Source organism: Drosophila biarmipes, chromosome 3R, assembly GCF_025231255.1.
Source record: "Drosophila biarmipes strain raj3 chromosome 3R, RU_DBia_V1.1, whole genome shotgun sequence".
Taxonomy (NCBI): Eukaryota; Metazoa; Arthropoda; class Insecta; order Diptera; family Drosophilidae; genus Drosophila; species Drosophila biarmipes.
This window is the reverse complement of record NC_066616.1, coordinates 13,526,601-13,551,994: the sequence shown is the minus strand read 5'-3', so window position 1 is coordinate 13,551,994 and position 25,394 is coordinate 13,526,601. Positions and strand designations below refer to the sequence as shown.

The window sequence follows — 25,394 nt, the reverse complement described above, 5'->3', positions numbered from 1 at the left end:
CAGCCGACATCGATGTTATTTCCCGCAGTTCAGAAATAAATTAGCGTGTTCCCATGTTTTATATTTAGTTGGAGTGTCAGGCGCACTCGCTCGTGAGTGCCAGAGGGAGACGGCAGGCCACCCCCTCGATCAAAACGAAGGCATAAATAAGTTTTAGTGTCTCGGGGAAGCCCGTTGGCCGGTTTCAGCATTTCGCATTTCTCGCATTTTTTTGGGGAAATATTTAATGCCCCCGGCGAAGTCAGAACTCATTTAGCTCTGTTTTAAGCACTTACATTTCGTTTCATTTAATTTGCTTGCGATTTATATTTTGCATATGCACAAAGTTGTTTTGCCTCCTCTTCGTTTTTCCTTTTGTGTGTAAATTGGCCCGTTTTTAATTTTTATATATTTTTTATACTTTGTTTTGTCATTTTGTGCACATGTTTTGGAGATCAAAGACATGTTCTCGAGCTTTGCGAGCAGTGAAAACAATGTATTTTTTGTCTCTGGATTACAATATGTAAAACATTCCGTTGGGAATTTGCGTCAGAGTCGGAATTGTATACTTTTGCTTAAGCCTGGCATAAAATTTCAATTATCCGGGGCAGGATTCCAGCCGAGGGGCTTTTCTGGGAGGCGAAGGGGCTGGGTGTCCGCCTCTGTTTGCGCTTAACTATTTGCCAAAGCCCACGCCACAACGCCGATCGAGTTGGCAGCCTCAAAGCAACGTGCCCCGGAATACAACCACAAAATTACTTACTCGCCAGACACTCCCTGCCCCCAACCTCGCCCGAAAATCTGAGGATACTCCGCCGCCTCTGCGGTTGCCTAGACAAACGTTTCCCCAACCCAGCGCCCAGCCCAGTCCCAGTCCAAGCTGTAAACCAAACCAAACCAAACAGCCAAGTGTCGCCTGGGGCAGCGCGTCATTATCGATGCAGGCAGCGACGAATGCAAATCGCATTAAATCTAATATGCAACTTGACCGCAACAAACTGTGCACATCATTTGCCATGGACCCACACAAACCACCCCGAAACCCACCGCAAACAATCCACTCTGCACCGCCCACAATCGAATCTCCGCCAGCTGGGCGCTGGTCAGCTGGAGACCTCAGACAGACTTGCACCTCGGGTTCATTGTTTTCCTGCTTGTGTCCAGATAAAGTCACAGTGGCCGGATAAATAATCACCGCTCACAATAATTCACCTGCACTTACCTTGATGAAGTTATGATGCCTTGCAATGCCAAATTAAGCAGGCAGAGAGCAGAAGGGAATTTGAGAATTGAAAATTACACAATTGCTTTAATTGATTTGGAAAATTGTATTCCCAATATGAGTTATTGGGCTGCTGTTAACTATGGCAGAGATTTACGTTAACGGAGTCCTTAGATTAATTAATTGAAAATATAGGTTCAGCAATAATTAAATGCTTGGATTTCCCATGCGTATATGAGGTAACATTAAAACCTTCAAGGCATTTTATTAAAATAATATATTTTATATGAGATAATATATCTTAAACGCCTTTACATATCCCGATAGTTGTCTGAAAAGTCCTTTTGAAATAAATGACAAAGATTTAAGGGCAGTATCTAGTGCATGCGGTACATCAGCCTGGGTCGACGGTGGCGCTGTCTGGTGATGACCTCCTGCACATCCTGAACCGCCGACTTGACGAAGGACATCGCCATCTGGCCATACATGTACCAGGCCCTGTAGGGACACTGGTCGAAGCGGATGAGCGCCTGCTGCATCACCATGCCGTTGGCCAGGACGTTGGCCAGCAGGACCAGGACATAGAAGCAAGCCACGCCCGTGATGACCATCTTGTGCTGCGAGGGATTCTCGCACCGCTCGTTCCACTTGGAGAGGGCGAACACGGTGACGGCGCTGAGCGGAGCGGCGGCCACGGCCATGTAGGTGTCGAAGCGGTAGCTCAGCACCATCACCGCCGAGTACTTGACCCGCAGGAAGAAGGAGTCCACGAAGATGCTGAAGTTCATCTGCGGGCGGACCAGAGCGGCCAGGAGCAGGACATACAGGACCAGGAAGGCCGCTCCCTGGCGCACGCTCACCTCGATCTGGGCCATTTTAAATTAGGCTGGGGACAGAGCAGTAATATCTTTGTAGCTTTTACTTAAATAAATGTACTATTAAGCTTGTATGAATGGTTGTAATCTCAAGGATTTTAAAGTACCTTCATTAGAAAAATACCATTTTGACAGAAAACAATATGTAAACTTTACTATATGAACAAGAACAGTTTTTATGACTAAGTTTATAGTATTATGTTTAAGTTTATAAATGTATTATTATGATTATGTCTATAAATCTATTCTTAAGCCATTTAAATCGTTTAATGTATAGCTATTAAACCTTCATAAATCATATCAGTAATTAAATTGTTATTGTGCATGTTATATATCATACAAAGCGTATGTGTTAAATTTATTTTTTATGTGATTACAAGGTATTTTTGTTAGGGTTATAATCATTCCTTTGATTAATGAAGCAAATAAAAATAAAGATTATAAAAATATTAAAATATATTTAATTCCGCGCCGTATCACTCCCTCATTATAATTTGAACCCGACTCGTGACCAATCTAGCTGTCCGATCTTGCCCAACTCCGGCTAACCCGCTTGCTCGGACTTTTGCCTGCCCAATACCGAGTACCCTAATTAAGACCCACTCCCCCGGGCGGCTGGTCGGTGCTTGTTCAGACCATCCATCAACCCAAATAGACTTCAATTAACTGCAGTTCATCAGCCTCCGCAGACGAGTGTTTCCCCACCTTGCCGCAGACTTCTTCGGTTTCGACGACTCATCGAAGCCTTTTGCAATTACTTAACACATTCGAAATGTCATCACAAATGCACTGGCAGTCGCGAAAAGCTACCCACACTCCCTCGCACAAGTGGCCAGCAGTAATAACCTCATAATATGGGTCATTAGCGCAGGCGGAGCAAGTGTTGGGGCAACCGCGGCCACGCCCATTAATTACTTGCGTCTCCATCGATATACCCAGTGAATCTGAATCTTCACACTTTGCAAAGACCAAAAAACGCGGCGAAAAAAGGAAGGGAGTAAGGAAAACGAGAAAAGCGGAAAAGTCAATGGAGGCGAGAGCAAAAACAAGCGGTGAAGCTTAATTAATTGTGCATTTTCCATGCTGGCGAACTGTAGTGGAAAATTAACTGACATGGAAAATGGGAAAATTAAAAATGCCAATGGGGAAAATCGGACAGAGCGCAGTCTTGGCGACAGCGTCAATAAATCAATGCAAATGCCCTAACAATGCCGGCTAATTGCGAAATGATTAAGCGAAAGTGGCCGAATCAAAATTCAAAATTCATTTCCATGTGCCTGTAGTGCCGTGTGTGTGGGTGGTAGGAGCGGGGTTTGGGTGGCAAAGTGGCATTGTGGACCACCCGTTGACAGCGATAAATCAGCAGGTGTAATGAGTCAAAGTTATCGTTGTGCATGGATCATTAATCACACACGCATAACAAATTAAGAGTACATTATTCCATTGCCGCACCAGCACGCACACACATTTGAAAGAGCGGGGCGCCGTGTGTGCGTGGTCCTTAGTGTTGCATACTTTTAGGCCTTTTAGCTGACGGTTTGCTACCCTAAACCAGGACATTTCATTATAGTTATCACGGGATCTTTAATATGCAGAATGGGGGGGTATATAATAAATTTGTTCATATATTTTATAGGTTTATACATTATTTAAGGAATTAAATATGTGCGTGGCCCTTAGTGTTGCATACTTTTAGGCCTTTCAGCTGACGGTTTGCTACCCTAAATCAGGAGATTTATTAAAGTTATCAGGGGATCTTTAATATACAGATTGTGGGAATATAAAATAAACCTATTAAAATTATTATTTTACCAAATTAGACTCCTTTAGCTTACAGGACTCTAAAACCAAGTGTCTTAAAAAATAAAGCAGCTAATTCCAAAGCGTGCCTGTTGCCACGATCCCCAAATCGAGCTCTAGTTTATTTTGGCACCCTGACTTGGAGCATTCTCGCAGCATCTCTCTATTTACCCACTCGCTAATTGTAAATGCCAATCAGGACAGTGCCAGGACCCAGCTGACAAGACAAAGCCAACTGTCTCCGAGCTCCGCCGTCAGTTGAGTGCGGCTGAGTGCTGGGGGGCTGGCACTGGAAGCGGGTTTGGATTTAGGTTCGGGACTGGTATGGGCTGTCTGGAGCTGCAAACGGGCCAAAAAGCCGGAGAGCCGGGCTGAGTTCAGCTGGCTGATTGCTCCAATTGCCAGGCGACCGGGCACGCACGGCTGCCTCATACAAACTTGCAACTAAACAGGACTCTGCGACTCTGGCACTCCCTGCTCCATGCTCCATGCTCCATGCTCCAGGACTACAGGACTCACTCGGCAGGAGCAACAACAACCGCTTCTGTCAACGCACAAAAGACAGCGCTGACGTAACGAAACGGTTAATTTAGAGTACGACAACGACAACGACAACAAACGAAGGCAGTTCAAAAGCCGTCAGCGCGAGATGAGATGAGGTTGCAGATGGGCACAAAGAGAACAACACGGAGCAGCAGCAGCAATATTTACACTCGGAAAAATGAGGACTTGTTCCTATAAAATTGGGTTGCGAAACAGCCCTTAAGCAGGACAACTTAATTCCTAAAAATGCACTGTTTCCTATTTAGGGGACACACATAATCTACATTGTACATATATAAACTACCCTATGAAGTAAGCACCTTAATATATTATTAAGAAATCACCGTTCTTAGCATCACAGAAATTTTAATTAATCATTTTAATTATCAATTTAAGCTAGACACATATATAAAGTTAAATTATTACTTTATAAAGCAAAACATAATATTGAAATGCCAGTAAAGTCTTAAGATCTGATCTTTATATTTAAAATATTTTTGTTAAGGCTGCCTACATTATTCTCAGTGCACTAGCAACTACAACAAAAGCAGGAGCTTTGTGCCATTTGCATAGGGGCGTGCACGAAGTCCGGGATCTGCAATTACAAAGCACCAGCTCGAGATTGGATGGAGGCTGGGATGGGATGCGATGGTTTGAGGATGGGTACGTATGGGAGATGAGGGCGAGGGAACCCGGAACGGGCTCTAGATCCTAGTCATATAAACCATTTTTTAGTGCGCTGCGCTGGCGAATGTTTAGAATTTAATTAGCCACGCTCCCTGATTATGCGCGCATGAAATTACAGCCCTCGAATGGAGCCCTATAAAATGTGTATCAAAGTGCCGATGACAACAAAGGAGCCACCTCCCAAGCCACTCTACTCACATCTGCAAGACGTCAAAGGGTCGGAGCCACAGCCACAGCCACATCCAATCCAATTTCAGTTTGATTGTCAAAACCTACAGCGAACGGGTACTAAGCTCGAATTTTGAAGATATTCTTTAACATTGCCAAGTACACATTTTTGTATTAATTTGGAATGTTTTAAAATGGTTTTTTGACTCTGGTGGAAAAGATTGCTGGGTATTGGTAAAATAAATATATATATTAAATATTTATTTTATCATTATTTTGTTTACAGACAATGGAGTTCTAACTACTTAATAATCAATCTATACATTTTAATTGTAATATATCTAGTGAACTCTATTGGTTGTCTGGTGTTTCTCCTCTACTATCACTTCGATGCCAGACCTTAGATAAAACCCCCTAAGATGTATCCGATTGAAGACCCCCTCCTACCCACACCCTTCGACTATTCCGGTCATCAACTCCTTGCGGCCAATGCAAATGCAGGCAGCTGCTCCGCTGACAGCACAAACAATGGGCGACACTTCAGCACTTTCATTTTCCCGCTCGAACACTTGCGAAAAACACTCCGCCGCAGACTCAACGCTCCGGCACACATACATTTTGCGGATTTTTTATTTATTATTTTGCTTCTTTCTTTTTGCGGTGGTGCCGGTGGTGCTGGTGGTGCAGTTCACCCACACAGACGGCCCACAATTTGCGAGTCGCACTCAACATGAAGTGTTTTGTGCGGTTTTTTCGTGTTGCATGTTTTATGCTCGTACGTATATTTTTAGAAATTGTTTTTAGTTGCATGTTTTACTTTTATGCTGAGTTCTGCGACAGCTCGAAACGAGTCCTGGTGGGTGAGGACCTGGGCGGTGGTGATGGCCTAGGTTCACTTCGCACCCAGTCGGGGGAAGCCCAAGCCATGATGACAGATAAGTCACATATTGTTCGGGAAAATTCCGGTCTGCAGAGGGTGACAACTAAATCGGTTAACAGATTTAGCACAGATGGTATTGAAATTAAGAAAACCAGCTAAAAAAATGTATCTTGATAAGATAAACAACTTTAACTTTTTTTTTGTTTAATTTATTTGCACAAGGAATTTCTACAAATATCTTCAGGTTAACTTCATTTAAACCGCATGTTGACTTTGTTGAATGTTTTTTAACTACAAATTTTCATACGCTTTCTAATTTTAAAAGAAGAAACAATAGTAACATATGTTAGGAATATTTAATTTTTATAATATTTATCCTTCAGAAAACCTTTCCATTTCACATTGATTTCATCAAGGACCTTCTGCAAATATATTTTCACGGTAGGTTAACTTATTTCAAACCTCTTTTTCTGTACATCATACTAATCATTAACTAAAAGTAGTTTTTAAACTCAAAATATCTTTAGGTTTTTAAATTTAAAATTTTTTAGTTTAACTGGTAGGCAAGAAAGTGACTCAAATAAAGACAAGCTGCCTTTTTCTTCGTATGAACAATATCCCAATAACCTTTGAGTCGTTTCAAAAATAATCTGCCCCAGCTGCCGTTCTCATACAGATGAGAATCGAGTGCACACACATGCACGGCCACCAATACCCACACACGATCGACCGCCCCGAAAGTATGCAACACTCTGCCCGACTCTCTATGCGCATCTTTATTAATTATGCCAGCGATTTAATTAAAAACTTAACCAGCTGTCGCCTTGAGCGCCGTGGCACTGAGCAGCGGCACCGCCTCGTAGCCACTCCCCAAGGAGGGCGTGGCGGGCGTGGTGGGCGTGGCACCGGGCCTGCCTGCAACAGCGGCAACTTGCGATGGATTGCCGCTGAGCTGGCAACTTGCTGGCGCTGCAACTCTCGGGGATGGGCTAATTAAAATGCATTGTTTAATGCAAATAATGGATTATATAAGTTGGTAGTTTTCAGTGTTTACTTACGGCGGGTGGCTCTCGAGACGCGGCGCCCAAACGGCTGCGGCTGGCGGCGCCTCAGCGATTTTTGGCCCGGCTCCTATATATTGTTGTTCAGTCTGAATTGGCTTTTGCTCCGGCTTGGGCCTGGGCCTGGGCCTGGGCTTTGGCTGGAGGCCGGGCTGCTCAGGTTGCAGATTGACGCCATTGAACCCGGCCAATATCTGAGGTGGTTGACCCGCGGCGTTTTCATAAACAAAAAAGTGTTGCCCCCCTTGTTGCGGTTGATTTGTGGCCTGTTGTTGCTGCTGTTTTGGCTGGTGTTGCTGGTGGGCTGGCGGATGTTGCTGCTGCTGCTGCTGCCGGGATTGCTCCTGCCAATTTGGCACAGTTTGGCCCAGTAACTCGAGCAACAATGGCGCCAACGCCTCGCTGCCCGTGATTTGCTGCAGATGCTGCCGGAGAGCGGCTGCCTCAACCTGCACACCCTCCGCCCGATTGATGCTCAAAGTGCCGCTGCTGTGGCTCCTGTAAGCAAATAGTTTGCTCAATAGATTGACCCGCCACTGGGAGCCACCGCCCACTGGAATCCGGACGACCTACTTTGTCAGCGGCTGTGCAAACATTTGCGAACCAACTGCCAAACAAACCGGCAGCAAGTGGAGCAGAACGAGCCAATTTGGATACATATTTAAAGGCTTATTAGAGCTAGAAGACCTTCCCGTCGAAACGCTGGCCAAGAACTAAACTCCGACTAACTAAACTCCCCCATCAAGTGTGCTCCGGGATGTGCTTGATTATGCCCAGCCATTCAATTGGGTTTCTTGTTTTCGGGCATTAATTATTTTGCAGCTAATTATACAGGCACATTAATATGCAAATATTATGAAGTGTGAACATTTTGATATGCCCCATTGGCTTCGGTATGATAATTACGAATTTGGCTTTACAAATCCAAATAGAGGCAGCGATCCTCGAATGACTGGGTCTCAATCGGGCTAAAAAAATATGACTAATTAAGCCGTCTAATCGAATAATACACATAAGCTGTTTATAACTGCTAAGTAAATTGGGAACACACTAAAAAAGAAGAATACGAAGTGTTTATAATAAAAATAAGTGGTCCTAAAATTATAACTAAGTGAAGAACGCCTTCAACATTGTACTTATTTCTTAACAAGAAGCACTTAAATTAAGTAACAAGCTTGGCTTAAACCTATGGTTATGCCTCCATAAACTATATGATTGCAACACTCTTAGCGAAAAGAGCTCTTAAACTGGAATCCATAAAGGCAGGCATCTCAAACTGTTGCATTAGCATACGGGTGAGAAGAGCCGGCCATAAATCGGAGCTAAAATGTCAACCGGCTGGCAGAGGCTGTCAAACTGTAAAGTGGCCCTTAGCTCAGGCTCCCACTTTCCGCTCTCCGTGGATGTGTGGCAAAATGTTTTTCCATTAAATTACAATCCCCCCAACCCCCTCCGGCGGAAAATCCCCCCTCAACATCAATGGCCTTCGTCTGCGTGTTGGCTCGACCAGCAAAGTCATGAAATTTAGTGTTGGCGGCATAATTAGACCATCAATTGCGGAAAACTCATGACAGTCATGAATGGCCGACTCTGTGAGCGTGTGTGTGTCCCTGTGTTGGTGTGGCCAACCGCAGGGGCGGCGGCGGGGGAGGGGCGTGGCCAGGGGCTAGGACACACTCTCCGGAATAAAGTAATATGGGCCCCAAGCATAAACTCATCAGAGTCGGAAAAGCTGACAGCGATGAGGACGACAGCAGCAACAAGAGCAGCACATCATCACACGGCGAAAAACTTAATTTGATTATGATTCAATTAAATGGGGTTATGATCACTTGGATATATTTTTTAATACAATTTAATATTTCAAAATCATTCTTAGGACCTTTTTTTAACATCCTCAAATAATATTTCTTGGCTAAATCACCAAAAAACTTCTACAGATCTCTTGGGACCTTCTAAAATTATAATAAAATATTAAAAAATTGCTTTATTGTTTTTAATACAAAAATGGTTTGTGAAATTGAATTTTCATTTTTCTCGGTGCTCCAAAGGCTGCCACAAAAGGCGGCCGGAATTTCGACGATGGACGGGACTGTTGCTCGCATAGCCAGCAACAACGACTACTCTGGGCCACAATAAAGTCGGAATGCAAAGCACAAATGCTACTTTTGCTGCTCATAAATATTCACTGGAATATATATTCGGTCTGCGCCGCTCTTAGCTGTTGTCCTTGCGGGTTCGCTTTCATTTTCCGCCGCTTTTCGGCCAAAGGCGCAAAAGTGTGAAATGGCCAAGTGCGAGTGTTCATGTACATATATTTTCTATTTTTATGACGATTTTTCGGTGACTGTTTTAGCCAGCCGAGTGTGAAAGCTAAGCACATAAATTACCGGCGAGCGCTGCGAGAGAAATTAAAAGCGCAGTGCACAGTGGCCGAAAACCAGAAAACACTTAAAATATGGCAACAAGCGCTCGCAGGGGATCCCCCTTTCCGCACACACACACAGCCGAGGTCAAGGCCATAGGTTCACTGTGAACTTGAACCTGGAATGCAAAGCGAAATCCCGACGTTTCTGTTAAAAAAATTAAATTTAAATTTCTTATTTTTTGTTAAATATTTTCAATTGGTTTTTCTTTAAGCCCACCAAAAGGCATTACTATTTAGCGACAAACAACTGTTGCCATGTGTGTGAAGTGCGGCTCGTTGGCGCTTTTTAGCAAAATTACACGCTCTAATCCACAACTTTTGAGAGGACCCAACCCCCCCGAAACATGGGAAAAAAGGGGAAAGCCCACGTCGAGTAGAATCTCTCAGGGAGAGATGAAAGGCGACTGCCGAGGGCATCAAGGGCTGCAAGAATGCGCCAGACAGCGCCAAAGACCTAAACGCAAAACAAGCAAAGCCCACAAACTCAGCCTGAAAGTATGCAAAACATAATTCATGCTGATGGAATTGTATGCATGAATATATGAGGAAAGCCCCAAATCCCAGACTCCAGGGAGCAGGGAACCCCAGACCCCAGACCCCGGCACCGTAACCCCTGGGCTGGCTAAAAATCATATGCATCACGTGATTAAACGCGTCATGCATGAAAATGTAAAATATTGTGCAACCATATAGCTCACAGACAGCGTCGGGAAAAGGGGAACCCCCGGGTCGGGTTGACTGGCTGGCGAAATAAAAAACGTTGAAAGGGGAAAAAATTAGACCCCGCACATCATGTTTACTTGACTTGACTGGCAGTCTGGTATCCGTGACCAAAGCAAACGAGAGCAAACAAAACGCCTCGGTTACAAATTTTTCACAATTTTTCCCAGCCCCTTTGCCCCGTCCCCGCCCCTGGGCCCGATTTAAATGTAGAGAAATGGCGGAGATGGAGCCGAATCTGAATCTGGTGGTGATGGCGATGGCGATGCTGGTGCTGATGCCGAGGCTTCCGCTGACGGAGATGAATCTGGGCAGCACGTGCCCCAGACGCCGCCAGACATTGGCTTGAACTTGGCCATAACCAGACGTTGTTGCTATTTGTTTGGGAACCCCCTCCGAATATGGAAGCCCTTTTTGGGCAAGGGGCGTGGCTCCGACTGCAATGGCCATTTGCGGCTTTAATCGAGTCGACCTGAAGGTCAAAAACAAGCGACAAACGTGAAAAAAATTATGAATAAATATTCATACGCATTTTTTAGGGTTTACTGATTTGAGGCCACAGCTGGAATATGCGTTTTATGAATATTAATTAAAATTAAAGTATTTTTTACGTGGCTTTCACATGAAGCCTTTGAGCTCGGCTAAGTCGATGTATTTTAATGGTTTTTCCATTTTACAAAAAATGAAATTAATTAATTTAATTATGTTCTAGTTTTTTATAATTCAAACATGAGCTCATTTATAATTTTAACATTGGCAATTGATAACAAACAACAAATGGACAAATTCGCAGAATAATTTTATAATATTTCGCTTTAATTTTAACTACATTAACTACATCTTCAATGGCTACTCTTTTGAACTGATTTCTATGCTAAACTGGTTGGTTCTCTCCTTTAAGGCACTCACAATCCGCATTGCAAGTTGCCATACAAATTATGCGCTTATTGCAATTGCGCTTTTCCGACTCTTTTCTAACTATCTGATGCCAGCCAGCCATATGGAAATGGCTTGAAAGGGAGTTCACATACAAAAAGGACTTAGCAACTTTGGCATACTTTGTGGCATGACTGGAGGAATTTATTACTACCCCTCGGATATATCATTCAGGACTGGCGCCGGGCGCACTTCTCGCGAATTATGTCAGCGAAAAAAGCTGAAGTTTAACTACTTTTCTACGACTTTTTCGCAATGTAGCCAGTTAAAACGGAGAAAGCAGAGAGCGGTGAAAGGGCAAGCGAACTTTCTTCATTTGCCGTGCCGCACACTTTGTCGCAGTTGCCGCACTTGGCTTAGTTGATTATTTTAGTCGCCTCTTTAGAGCTCCTGCCGCAGCCTACAAAATGTGACAAATCCCCGCCTTTCTTTCTCCGTCCACGCCTGACACATATTCGCCTTTTTTCTCCGGGCCTCGAGCCCCAGTTTTTCGCAGCAGTGCGGCCAAATTATTGCGGACACGTCGCATCCACTTGCAGATAGAAGAAAAGCGGGCCAACAAAAAGGAGTAAGTATCCCAGATTTGAAAGGGCTTGGGAGACCTAAATGCAGTTTAAATTTGGACTTTCCCTGACCAAAGAAATAGAGAAAGAAGCTGCGAGGGAACCTTTCAATTGTAATAATTTGGCTTAATAAAAATCACTTTAATCCTTTACAACCAGTTGAATTTTATTTTATACATTTATAATTTATATTTTATTGATTTTATGCATAACATAGGGGTCGTAGATGTAAAAGCACTATTGTAATTTATTTAAAAAAAAATTGATTGAAAGGCTTTAAATCAACTTAGATTTACCATACCCCTGTAACCTACAAAGAGACACTTTAAATAATGCATCAAAAACTGTAAGAGACCATACGTGCGACTCTGAGGCCAACTACTTGCACATTAGGAGCAGCTACGGGCAGCCAGTCTTCATTAGGGAGTCCATTGAAATTTAGCATGTCCAGGCTCTGGGCAGTGCATTGCATACTTTAAGACCTCCTCCGTGGACCGACTGGCAGACCTGCGGGAAAAAAGAAACTTTGCTTTGCAGCAAATCAGCGAAAGCGCCAACAAACTATTAAAAACTTTCGCAACAAGATAAAGTTGCAGGACCAAGATTCCTGCTCCTTCGGCTGCTCCTGCTCCTCTTCGGGCTCCTGGTGATGGCATCCATATCTGACGAGTGCCAAAAAGCAAAAGTTTCCACCGCCAGTGCTGCATACAATGTTTGTGCTGATTGCAGCACAGCAAATGGCTTTTGATTTCACAAATCAAAAGTTTCTTGTGCGCGCCGCACGTGATTTATGCCTGCGGCAGGAGCAGGTCCAGATTCGGAAAATCTGCCAGAATGAAGGACGCTGCTGGATGCTGGATGCAGTGGAAGCTGGCCAGGATCGCCATGTCGGCGACATGCACGAGTGCCCGGCTGTAAAAACTTAGCCCAGCCGAGCCCGAGGGTCAGATGAAAAGAATCCAGTGGAGTAAGAAAGACACAGAGGATATTATTACCAAGCAATGTGACTTGCCAAAATGGATTTTTGTAATTCTTGGATATAAGAATTTTATAAAAAGTATTTACAAATTATAGAATTTTTTAGGGCAAACAAATAAAGTTTATTTTTCTCCGTGCAGCAAAAGAAATCCGCCAAGACTTCCAAGGGAATACTCCAACTAAGTTGCCCATTTTGTTTGCAGCTTAATGCACATTTAGATTTCGCTCAACATCCTAATGGCAGCTCATCAGGCAGTCGAAAAAGTGGCAAGAAGCTCCCCCTAATGAAGGCGGAATCCTCAGCATCCTCAGCTCCTTAACACCTACCTCTAATTGCCGGCGAAAGTTGTGCCGCGCAATGAAAATAACATGGCAGACCTTATGGGGCCGAAAGCAGGTGAACAGCTGGCAGCCGAGTGTGCGGGTGTTGCATGTGGCAATTTACGTCTTAACGTCTGCAACTCATAAATAACATCAAATAATAGCCCTGCGCGCTATCCTGCTTCGGCCCGCTCGCTAATAAAGTGCCGGGAACAACAAAAACAGTCGCCAGCAACTAGCAACATCAGCGGCAACTAGCAGCACTTGCAACACTTGCACACTTGCAACACCCACCAGCAACTAGCAGCAGCATTCGAGTTGCAGCTTGCCAGCTGCCACCCGCAGCCCCTAAAAAGTTTTGTGGTCGTGCATCCGCTTAGCGGTAAATGCAGCGCAGTTAACTCTTTATGGCAGCGGCTTGTAAACACGGAAATGGTCACAAATATAGCATACCCTATAGGTTTTAGGGAATTACAAAATAGGTTTAGTTTATAACATCATCAAATCACTTTTAAAATCACCCAAAAGTATGCAAGGATATTGCACAATTTTGTTAACATCACGTTAAAAATCACTTTTTTTTTTTTTTTTTTTTAATTAACATCTTTATTTAATATAATCCAGGAACAGATCTAATTAAAGCCTTTAACCTAAATGTTTTCTTAAGTAAATAATCTCTTAATTATAAATTATAATTAGTTTTCAACTTGGTATATAGGAGTAGATCAAATTACGACTAGTTTCAAGTAAATAATATATTCATATTAGTCTCTTAGGAGCAGCCCAAAATGTCTTCTTTTGAGCCTGCGAATTGGGATAGCCCCCACTAGATTTCTAAAACCACTTGAAAATAGTGTCTTAAAGTATGCAACAATAAAAAGAGTGTCCTTGGTCACATGGACTTTTGGATGGTTTATGATGCTTGCATATTTTATGGCGCATATATAATCGATTTCAAAACACCTGTTGTACCTATCACAATTACAAATGTGTTACTTCGACCGGAAAAGTCTATGCTGGTTGAATACTTTTTTAAAGTATCAGAGAAACATTTAATCTAAAATTTGTCTTGACTACTCCTAAATATTTAAAATGCCATACAATGCAGCCCAATCCACTTCGTTCACCCTACATATATTTCGCTTGGTACCCACTTATCAGGTGGTGGCTGCGTAGCCTGCTAACAAATTTAGGCTAATTAGTTGGACTTAAGCGCGGCTTATGTGCCGTCTAACGGCCCCCTTTCCCTTCATCTCCCCCAACTCTCTAAACTCTTTCGTCCACAACTGAAAGCACACTTTTGGGCGGACGAGCATTTAATATATGTAATTGCAGTTGTTGTTCTTTCAGGCCACAAAACAAAAAATACCCTAAAACGTTGGCAACAATTTTTTGGGGACAAACTCAAAATTACTGCGGAGATTCACGGGCAAGAGGAAAAGGGGAAACACACGCAAATTGTCAGTAGACCGCAAAACATGCAAAACATTAAGGCCACGTTCTAGCACTCACACCCCATTTCTGGCTCATCTGTTTTGCCCTGTCATTGAAGCGTAAATGAGACATTTGCGACGCTTGTTTAATTAAAATAAATTTCAATTTAATCAAAATTCGTCTGACGACTGGGGAACGAGCCAGCCAGCAGGACGAGTGAACACCGTTTTGGAATTTCGCATTAAAATTGTTGGCATAGTTTTTAGAGGTCTCTAAAATGGATTCTGTGCCGTCATCGCCCCTGACAACTGTCGCTCTGCGAGCTTTAAAATTCCGACCAACTTTTGTAACTGCCTTTTGGTTAGCACCTCTGCCCATCCCCCACCGAGTTTTCTAAGTGCCCAACTCCGTGTCATGTCGTACAGGTGTCAATGTGGGCGTGGCACTTAATTAAATCATTGTGTCAACCTTTGATTAATAGTTTATGACAAATATTTCGAGGATTGTGTGTGACGCAGCGTCACTTAAGGTGTAACTCACTTAAACTGAAGACGGCCAATTGGAGAACCATTTGGAGTGGGTACTGATTTTGGTAATTTAAATTTTAGGGAAAATTTAAAATGCAACATTAAGAAAATTATCTTACTACATCTTAATTATATTTTCTAAGAATGTCCCACAAAGAACTAGGGTGATAAAATAAGACTTATATGAAATTTTAAGTGTCTAAAAGTATGTAGTATTTAGAATCACGAAAACTGTTTATTAACTGCATACTTGTATGCCCCTAAAAAAGTGATGTTTAAATCCTATTGATATTTCCTATCCAAAGAAAAGTTAAGTATCATAAAGTTTCCAGTGTTTTCACTTCTTACTGGTAAAACAAAAATTAAGCAACCTTTTAAAAGCTTACACATTTTCGCATATTATTCGATGCCTTTTAAATATTGTTTACTTAAACAAGTGCTTGCCCAGCAGGCAAAAAAGTTCCTTGAATACACAGACTTTACAACTTTTATTTCACGTTTTCCACACAGATGGAAGTGCGAGAGCATGCGGTAATTTAATTAAATGCTTAGGCTTGAAAGGAAAGTTGTTCTAATTTAATTGGACATTTTGTTTGCACACGCCGCGAGTATTTCAACGCGGCCATTGTTTCCATTTACATTTGCGGAATCCGCTTCTTTTTATTCGATTTAGGGGGCCACATGGCGTATGAGTGATATGCGTATAATAAAAACGTAAGCGCTAATTGCCGAAAATGCTGGTAAATGCAATTTAAGTTTTTGGCTCCGGCAAATGTGTTATGGCAATTGAAAAAGGAAAGCGACCGGATGCAGTGGATGGAAAGCCCGGCGAGGCCATGAAACAAGCATATTTGGGTTTAACCGAAAAATAAACAAGGTTGGGGGAGGTCAAGGGTCAGGCTACACATGTACGCAGGGTAAATTCTTTTCCACACCCCTGCGTCGTGGGTTTTTTGCATGCCACGGGGCGCTGAGCCGAAAAGTATGCAACAATAAATTCTGCCACGACGGGAGCTTTTCATTTATTTGAAACACCCCCCGGAAAAACCACACCCACACCCCATTTTAGCACCCGCCAACGGTGAGCATTTCGGGCAGAGAAAGGAAATAAAATCGGGCAAACTGTTGCCAAACTAAAAACAGTTGTACGCCAATTTTCTATCAATTTTCATTGGCGTTATCAGGCAACACTCACAAAAAAGTCAGTTTTTATTTTCCTTTGATTTTTTTTTTTTTTTTTTTTTTTTTTTTTTTTTTAATTAACATCTTTATTTAATATAATCCAGGAACAGATCTAATTAAAGCCTTTAACCTAAATGTTTTCTTAAGTAAATAATCTCTTAATTATAAATTATAATTAGTTTTCAACTAGGTATATAGGAGTAGATCAAATTACGACTAGTTTCAAGTAAATAATATATTCATATTAGTCTCTTAGGAGCAGCCCAAAATGTCTTCTTTTGAGCCTGCGAATTGGGATAGCCCCCTGTAATCTCCGGGCTAGACGATTACGGTGGGCAGTTAGACGGTCGTTGTACCTGCTTGAGAAGAACGATATTTGGTCTTCAACAAGACTCAGGTTTAGGTCATTGTGAAGCGTTTGGCCGCTAACGAACCACTCACAGCCAGTGATTTGTCTTAATGTTTTGTTCTGGACGGTTTGGAAACGTTTTCGGTGGGACGCAGCCGCCACTCCCCAAATTTGGATTCCATATCTCCAAGTTGGTGCGATGATTTGTTGATAAATGTGCCGCTTGCATCTTAGAGATAGTTTGCTTTTCTTGTTTAGCATCCAGAATAATTGGTTCCGCTTTAGGTTGCACATTTTGACGACTCTGGCAATATGTTCTCGGAAGGTTAGGCGTTTGTCCAGTGTGAGGCCTAGGTATTTCGCCTTAGTCGCTTGCTCTATGTCCACATTATTAATGTGGACCACCGGAGTTGTTTTTCGGCGTAACGTAAAGCAAACGTTTACGCATTTGCTTTCGTTGATTTTGATATTGTTCGCCGTGGCCCATTTCTCGAATTCGTTGAGGTAGGTTTGCAGCGTTTGTGAAGACTCGGTCTCACTGTTCGAGGAGCTGAGAAAGCAGACGTCGTCAGCGAAGCTGGCCAGCAGCATTTTGCTGTTGTCGTAGGTCATTTCTTCATAGCTTGGCTTGGGGATGTCTGCTGTAAAGATGGAGTACAGTAGCGGTCCTAAGACGCTTCCTTGGGGAACGCCAGCTGTAATGGCAACATTTGCAGAGATTGCGTCTCTGGACTGGACGCAAAAATCTCTGTTTGTGAGAAACGATCTGATGAGCTCAAACAGGTTGGCTGGCAGCGCTGTTTTGACTTTGGCTAGTAGTCCCGGGATCCAAACTCTATCAAATGCCTGTTGTATGTCAAGAAAGATGCCGTTGCAGTATTCTTTATTGTCGTAGGCCTTCAGGATGTGATTGACTACACGGTGCAATTGCTCAATCGTACTGTGGCCGGCTCTGAATCCGAATTGGTGCATTGGGATAGTATCATTGTCTTCTAGGTGTATTATAAGTCGGGAAGCTATCAGCCTTTCCATTACCTTCGATAAAGAGGGCAGGAGGCTGATAGGCCGGTAGGAGCATGGATCCTGTTCCGGTTTCCCTGGCTTTAGAATCATACTGATTCTAGCACTCTTCCATTTTTTGGGAAAGTATTGCACTCTAAGTATCGCATTGAATATCAATGTGATAAGTAATAGTGCTCTCTTGGGAAGGATTTTAAGTACTGCGTTGCTTATTAGGTCATGACCTGGCGCCTTTCGACTTTTGAGGGTACGTATCATGTTTGAGACTTCTTCCAGACGGATATGTCTTATTGGAGGTGACATCTGGAAAGGTCCTTTGATTTTGAATATGTTTTTGTGTTAAGAAAGGTTTGCTATGGAAATTAGGAACTCGTTTTATCAAAGTTTAATGTGCTTTTATGGATTATGGTTTTAAAAAAATGGTTTTAATTAACTAGACTTTTTAAAATTTGTGTATATTTTTATAGGAATTAAAAACGATTTTTCATTACTGTCACTGTATATAGCTGAAAACAGCTTTTTGTGTGAAGACTTGTGTTTTTTTAAATTAAAAGTTGTTTATTATGTCTTTAAATAAAGCTTTTGGTGAAGAAATGATTTTTTTTAAATATTGTTATATATTTTATGGTCTGATAAACGTACTTCATTTTTTGCACGAATTTAAAATCTGATTGGTTTGATGTGCAAGAAATGAAGGCCACCACAAACTGGAACGTTTTTGCAGTGCAGTAAAGGCACTCTAAGTGCCAGGAAAATATTTACAATTGTACTTCTGTGTGCAGCTCAAAATGCCAGCCACTTTGATGACCCACAGCCAAGACTGCAGCTCCTCGTTCTGGCCACTTTCGGTTTATGGCCCATAAATTCTGTCGCCTTGCCCGGCTTTTCCCCCAGCTGCCGGGCAATTGCAATTGATTTGCATGGCTCGGCCGGCTGTTAGTTAACAGCCAGCACAACTGTACCACACAAATGCGAGGGAATTTATGGCCGGCCAATCGAAACAATTGCCTGACTTCTGGCCGATTGCAGCCATTGAGCCACAAAGGACTCCTGCTCCGTCTCCTGCACCTGCATTTCATGGCTGTCAACTGCAACGTACTGTCCTACCAAAACCCAGTCTAAGTGCATTTTTTGGTGCATCTCCAGTTGAGACTGACATGCAAATACTTTCCACCGGCCGAGATAAAGTTGATTTTTGATTTGCCAGCAGACTCACTGAGCCGTGGCCAAGAAGCCAGCCAAGTGGCACTTCCCCCCTCATACCATCATCTGGCCGAGCTGTTGTTTGGTAATTACAAAAATACGATAAGGCTCGGAGCAGCCCGTTCGACTGGAAAGCGAGTTCAAATGCCTGGGCGAATATTCATGGCCTGGCGATGAAACTATCAAAACATAATGGAATATGTTATGCCGGATTATCGATAATGCATATTTTTGTGTGTGCCGAATTGGGGATTGACGAATGAATTGCTTGCTAATATTTGATAAGCGGGAGTGGAATAGGAAATGGATATAAGATACATAAAAAGCAGTTTTTTTTTATTATTTTCTGGGCTTCACTTAATTTAAGGTTCAACTTCGAAATTAATTACTTTAAGAAACAACTTCAGCAGAATTTTAAAATTCCTAAATAAACAATCACACCTCAGTGGGGAAATCCCACGCTTAATAAATATCTCGCAATGAAAATAAATCTTAAGAGTATGAAACCTTCGAGTGTTTAGAGGACTTCCACTGTTGCCAAGCCATTTTGCACCCACCCCACGTGGTCTGCCCTTTGTGAATAGAAATATGAAAATAATCCCCAAGTGTCAGCCCGAGAGATTAGTGACAACAAACCAAAGCCGCAGAGCGAAATGAGATTTTTCATTTGGTATCAAATATCCGCAAAACCGACCAGGAAAACCCGAGCTGACAAAAGAAAACGTTAAAAAAGGAGGATAGCTTAAACTAGAAGTGAAATGCAAGCGAGTGCAATGCTCCGTGAATGGGAAAGGGAAAGGAAAGAGCCGGGGCTGAGGCACAAAGTGCAACTAGGCAAATGCAAACTACAAACTACAGCCGCACAATGCAAACACGAGTGGAATGACAGCCAGTAAATTGCAATCAATTAAATCCGACTTCTCCCGGAGAGACGCCTGCCCCCTGATCCCGTCTAAATGGAAAAGACGCCGATAAAAATAGAACATTTTGTTGAAAACCATTAGGAGGCATTGTTTTCTAATTATGCTTAAAGGTTTTGGCTTTAAAGCACTTGGGATTAAATTCCTTGTAGTGTCTATAATAACAGGTTGTATTGTCAATAAATATTTTTATTTTAAGGTCATGGATTGTAATTTAAGATTTTGAAATACATGATGAAAATTTCTTTCATTGAAGAAAAGGTTCTTCTGCCACAAACAAATTATTTTTTAGCTCATATATCAAAAAAATGCCAATAAAATATTAACAAATTATTTTTTAATGTGTACAAAAATTCCTAATTAATTTCTTTTTATTTTTATTGTAAACTCATATAGCATATTAATTTAATAAAGTATTTCCTTCCAATTTGGGCTTGACTTTTTGGTATATTAGACCCACTGTGCTGCATTTGCAGCTGCGACAGATGGAGCAACGATCTTCTCATCATCATCATCCATCAGCAGTTGTCACTGGCATTCGAAGCCGTCCGGTTATCTCCGCTTGAACTACATCTTGTCTTAATAGATTCAACCCATCTCCGATATGGAAAATAATTTCTACTGGCGGAACAAGGTGGCCGTGGTCACCGGCGCCTCTGTGGGAATTGGGGCCAGCACAGCTGTGGAATTGGCCAACGCGGGAATGGTGGTTATAGGACTAGCCCGTCGAGCGGAGTTGATTGAGGTAAATCATTATTTGTTGATAAAAACCCCTTTAACCCGAAAATTTTAAATATATTTAAGGCTCTCAAAGATCAAGTCAAGGGCGAGGGCAAGATATTTGCCCGGCAATGCGACCTCAACGACGAAGAGCAGTTGATCAGTGCTTTCAACTGGATAAGGGACAAGTTTGAGGGCATTCACGTGCTGGTGTGCAATGCCGGCATCCTTAAGGCCAACTTCCTGAGTGGTAAATGCTTGAAAAATATAAAGTTTTCAATTTTTGAGATAACATTCCCGCAGAGTCGCCAACCAAGGACATAAAGGAACTGTTCGACACGAATGTCGTGGCCACCGCCAGCTGTCTGCGGGAGGCCCTGAAGCACATGGCTGCGGTCAAGGGTCGCGGTCACATTGTGGTCATGAACAGGTGAGTGTGGGTGACCCCAGGAAAATTATATCTTCCTCAGGTAAGGCATACTGAGCACGGAATGTCGATGAGCTGAAAATATCCAACAATAAATCTGTTGTAATAATGAAAGCAATTTTAGCGGTCCAAAGAAATTCACTTAGCATTTCATTAGTGCATATTGATTTAAATATTTATGATCCATGGAATTTAAACTGTTTTATGGTAAAATATGTTTTCTCTTGCTTGTCATGTATAGTGGGTAAAATATTTATATTAACCAAGAATTTGAGGGTCTTTTGAAATCAAAATAATATTTAAATTGCGACTTGATATAGCTCTTTAGTACTTAAAAATCTATGATTTTACATCTTAAATATCTACTTATCTTCTCAAAAACTTCACATATTTAAAAATGATTAATCATTTGTTTGCAAATCGTTTGCCACCGGGGTGGCCACCCCTTATACACCGAAATAACCATGTTCGTTTTGAGTTCCTTCGATAGTTTCGGCTTCAACACTTGGAGGCTCTATTAGTCCTCCCAAGAGAAGCCTGTCCGGTGGAAAGTGTCGGAGGCCGGCTGCAAGGAGGGAGCCTTCGATTGCAAGCTACACTTGAAAGGATTGTCTGTTGACTCGAGACAATTAGATAGAGCTACAAAATTAGCACAACGGCAAACACAGAGAGCCCCTCCCCTCGGGCGTATTGTTATCATTTCGGGAGCGATGTTTGCCCAGCTGAAATGGGAAAATTGGGCTTAAATCGAAATCAGTGCGGCGGTGTGCGGAGGCAGAGTCGGAGGTAAATCATTTCGCACATATTTGCTTTATAGTTTTGCTTGGGCCGGGCAAACAACTGACCAAAGCGGCTGCCTTGAGTGGCAAAATATTTGCCAAATTATGTCCTACAGGGTGTTGCATGGGCGGGGCCTAGCAGGGGCTCGGCCCAGCGGCGGCGGCGGCGGCGGCCGCGGAGAGGGGCTTAATGAAAGTGCAAACAATGCAGCCGGTCAGTCAATAGCCGAGTTTGGAGCTGGTCAGCTCAATGCGTTCTCCATGGGCGGGGGCGCGCACAAAGCTGAAGGGTTCGCAGTGGTGGGCGCGTTATTTAAATTAAATTAAAAGCCAGGCGGCAAACAAACAGCACAACGGCACAAACATTTATTGATATTTAAATGCTGAAACGCCGCGCGCGGAGGGGGCACGCACCGTGCTCTTGCGGTGCGGGTGGTGCATTAAAAGCTTTGCATGCCCAATGTGTTTGTCCCAAACAACTCGGCATCAGCAACAGCAACAATAACTCAATTATTCAACATAATTAAGTATATTGCATTAAGCCGAATGCGTATTGCATTTGCATTTGCATTTCGCATTCCTCCATTGGCAGTCGTCGATGTGATTTTTATTATTTCATGGAATCCCATGCGTACCGCATTTAAAATCAAAAATGTTGCGCATTAAGCCGCATGTTTGATTTGCGCTATGGCTTTAATTTCAAATTGCATTGATTTAATTTTAATGAAATTTACTTGAGTGCATGCGCCCGCCCACCGCCCACCGCCCAATCAGATAGCAATTATTGCCATTGCCAATGCCACAGCCACGGCCATTGCATTCGCCCATGAGCAAAAGGCAAAATTGAATAATTGCGTATACGCACTGTGGGCGGCTGTGAGTGCGCCCGCCTTTTTTCCCGCCTGTAAGGCCACTCGGCAGGCGGAAATGTTGAGGCAAATTCAACAAAGCCAACGTCAATCTTATTTATTGATTGCCTTTTAGTTTATGCAAAGACGCCAATTTATTCGGGCGAATTTGGCCTGGCAAACAGTGATGCACTCGTTTTTGTGAACATTAAAAATCTGCTTAAACTATTTTATTACCTTTCCTAAGCATATGTACAGTGACTTACTATCAAAATTTGATTTTTTTCACTTTGATAATTGTATACAAATATTTTAAAAAGTAAAGATTATAAAAAAAATAATTGGAAATTTGTAAGTCATTACCGTAGCCAAAAAATTCAAATTTGTTTAACACCTCATTTTTTTTAATTAAACTTAAATATTTAAAAATTAAAAAAAAAATACCAAGGAAACTTCATACTCCCTCTAAGAGAAAAAAATCATATAAGAACGTAAATAAAAATATCGTTTCTTGAATCATTATGCTAGTCCATAATTCTACATTTTTAATAGACTTTTTTATAGTTTCCTTGAAATACGAATACAAAAATTCAAAAATGCACTGCTTTCTTGTATTCCTGGGGAGTCCTTAAGAGAGTTCTTTGAGATACCTCAGCATGGCGGCCACTTCTCACCACGGAGTCGGAAAGTGCAGCCTCGTAGTGCATTAAAGACACACCGTAAACACGCATTTTCCGGAATTTTCATACGCATTTTTCCGGCATAATGAGCAGCGGACACAGGCGTATTGTCCGCAATCGAATACAATTGAGAATTGTGCACGGGCAGGATGTGCGGAAAGGGCGGCGTAAATGCGACTTCGAACTTCGCAAACGTTAATTAATGAGAAAATGTATTTATTTGGCGGCGTGGCGCGGCAAAGACAATCCCGCTCTGAAAAGGTTGCTGAGGCGTTGCTAATGAGCGTGTGACGTTGCGGGGGGCGTGTACCTGTGTGCGCCCGGGGGCGTGGCGGGTGGGCAGGGGGCGGTCGTCAATATGCATTTCGCTTAATGTCAGTGCAATAATATTAAGACTTAATTAATTAAAAAATGCAAGGGTATGCCGGCCGGCCAGCATATGCAGCGTCGTCGGCAATTGTTTGCATTAAATGCCACGCCCATTGCCCCTCCCCATAAGTACAACCCCCACTCTTGAAGCTGCACTGTAAAAATAAATCTGTTAGTGGGCTTATAACAACAAATAATACTTGCAAGAATCGCATTAGTTACATAAACTTGTTTTTAATAAATAGGTTTCAGTATTTTAGGGGAAATAATATAAAATAATTCCAAATATTTTTAGATCGCATGACTGCAATTATTTTAAAATCATAATTTATTAAAATTAAAGCATATTTTTCTGAGTGCGTGGGTTAAATTAAAAGAAGTTTACGCAATGTTTGCACAAAATGCACAGCGACATATGCAGGCAGGTGAAATGCTGGACGCAGAATGCAGAAAACTGAAAGCTGGAAACAGGCATGGGACATCCGCACACATTCTTTGAGGCATGCAAAGTGGGTTTTCCGGGGGGTGCGGTGGGGTGGGGTGGGGTGGTCTGTGGGTGGATATTCTGTAGGTCCCGTCAGCTGCTGACCGTCATTTTCCGTAAGTGTTCGACGGCGACTTGTTTTTTGCTGCTGTTTTAAGTGCTGGGAATCCGTTGTGTTGACTTTATTTACCCACTCGCCCGCCGTTTGTGACCCCTCTCCACTGTCTTCTCCTTTTTTCGATGCTCCTCCGCCGGGGACACATGGACATATGACAACAGCGTGCTCGGCCACCGGATTCCGGAGGTGCCGGTGCCCTTATTCAGCGTTTATCCGGCCACGAAGCATGCAATTACGGCCCTCTGCCAAACGGTGCGCCAGGAAATACATTTTCTCAAATTAAATATTAAATTAACGGTAAGTTAAATGCAGTGCATACACGGCGCCCGTCCTCCCTTATTGGGGAGTCGCGGCAAACATGACGCGTCTGGCGGTGCTAACCCCTTCCTTGCTCCCCACTCCCGCAGAGCATCTGCCCGGGCATGGTGGACACGGACTTCCTCAGTGTTTACTCGCAGGCGGTGGCCGAGCTGCCCAAGCTGCAGGCGCAGGATGTGGCCAAGGCCGTGCTGTTCGCGCTGGACACTCCCGATGGCGTCCAGGTGGAGGACATCGTCCTGCAACAGATGCGGAAGGTCAACTGAAGGCCCGGCTGGGCTCTAAGAAAAATATTTGTTACCTAAAGGAATTCTGTATCTACTGTTTCCATATCTTATATTCAAAATGTACAAATTAATGCTCTTTTTCTGTGCTTAATTGAGTTAAGCTCCAAAAAGCTATGAAAATAAAGGACAATATTCATGATATAAAAATGGGCTTTGATAATTTCCGTAAAAATTTATTCATCGGCATAAGACAATTTTTTGATGAGGTTTATAATATAACCAAAGCATTTTTGAATATTACTCGTATCGCATTCTAAAATTGAAGTTTTCAAAGTTCATTACACAAAAGAGAGTTTTCATAAGTTTGGAAAATATGTTTGATAGGCTCAAGAAAACTTGCCTTGTTGAGTTAGATAGTTATAACAACACTAAATTAAAATTAATAATGTTTATAAATTTTAGATATACGAAAAATATAAGATTAATTTTTTGGATTAAGGCATAACAATTTAAACCTTATTTCTCATATAAAGTAAGATTAGAAGATTAAGATTAGAAAATATCTCACAATTTAAATTAAAACAGAGATGCCATCTGAAACGGTTAGGCAGTGCTGCCAGACCCGCGC

At 42.5% G+C, this 25,394-nt stretch overlaps 3 protein-coding genes across 4 annotated transcripts; 1 reads left to right on the top strand and 2 right to left on the bottom strand.

Moving 5' to 3' along the window:
* Nucleotides 1-1,446: 1,446 nt before the first annotated feature.
* Nucleotides 1,447-5,492, bottom strand: LOC108031276 (uncharacterized). Of its 2 annotated transcripts, none has more exons than XM_017104517.3 (2): nucleotides 5,305-5,492; nucleotides 1,447-2,087 (listed from the first exon to the last, which is right to left on the bottom strand). In XM_017104517.3, the coding sequence occupies exon 2, from the start codon at nucleotides 2,074-2,076 to the stop codon at nucleotides 1,579-1,581; it is 498 nt and encodes a 165-aa protein (XP_016960006.1). In that variant the 5' UTR covers nucleotides 2,077-2,087; nucleotides 5,305-5,492; the 3' UTR covers nucleotides 1,447-1,578. The 2 variants fall into 2 exon arrangements, with proteins under 2 accessions (XP_016960006.1, XP_043951460.1); XM_044095525.2 differs by lacking the exon at nucleotides 5,305-5,492 and adding an exon at nucleotides 2,184-2,251.
* Nucleotides 5,493-6,962: 1,470 nt separating this feature from the next.
* On the bottom strand, nucleotides 6,963-7,874 carry LOC108031333 (alpha-protein kinase 1). The gene is made up of 3 exons (XM_017104585.2): nucleotides 7,789-7,874; nucleotides 7,213-7,713; nucleotides 6,963-7,143 (listed from the first exon to the last, which is right to left on the bottom strand). Exons 1-3 carry the CDS (start codon nucleotides 7,872-7,874, stop codon nucleotides 6,963-6,965), a joined length of 768 nt encoding a protein of 255 aa, XP_016960074.1.
* A 12,449-nt stretch (nucleotides 7,875-20,323) lies between these two features.
* LOC108032224 (farnesol dehydrogenase) lies at nucleotides 20,324-24,973 on the top strand. Its single transcript, XM_017106086.3, has 5 exons — nucleotides 20,324-20,541; nucleotides 20,601-20,766; nucleotides 20,820-20,946; nucleotides 24,383-24,518; nucleotides 24,629-24,973. Exons 1-5 carry the CDS (start codon nucleotides 20,401-20,403, stop codon nucleotides 24,803-24,805), a joined length of 747 nt encoding a protein of 248 aa, XP_016961575.1. The 5' UTR covers nucleotides 20,324-20,400; the 3' UTR covers nucleotides 24,806-24,973.
* Nucleotides 24,974-25,394: the final 421 nt, after the last annotated feature.

Bases quoted from the DNA above. Each gene is read 5' to 3' on its own strand.
- LOC108031276 (XM_017104517.3), bottom strand. From the start codon at position 2,076: ATGGCCCAGATCGAGGTGAGCGTGCGCCAGGGAGCGGCCTTCCTGGTC.
- LOC108031333 (XM_017104585.2), bottom strand. From the start codon at position 7,874: ATGTATCCAAATTGGCTCGTTCTGCTCCACTTGCTGCCGGTTTGTTTG. The intron at 7,714-7,788 runs GTAGGTCGTCCG...ATTTGCTTACAG, and splicing joins TTTGCACAGCCGCTGACAAA to GAGCCACAGCAGCGGCACTT. The intron at 7,144-7,212 runs GTAAGTAAACAC...CATTTTAATTAG, and splicing joins CGTCTCGAGAGCCACCCGCC to CCCATCCCCGAGAGTTGCAG.
- LOC108032224 (XM_017106086.3), top strand. From the start codon at position 20,401: ATGGAAAATAATTTCTACTGGCGGAACAAGGTGGCCGTGGTCACCGGC. The intron at 20,947-24,382 runs GTGAGTGTGGGT...ATATGACAACAG, and splicing joins CACATTGTGGTCATGAACAG to CGTGCTCGGCCACCGGATTC. The intron at 24,519-24,628 runs GTAAGTTAAATG...CCACTCCCGCAG, and splicing joins AATTAAATATTAAATTAACG to AGCATCTGCCCGGGCATGGT.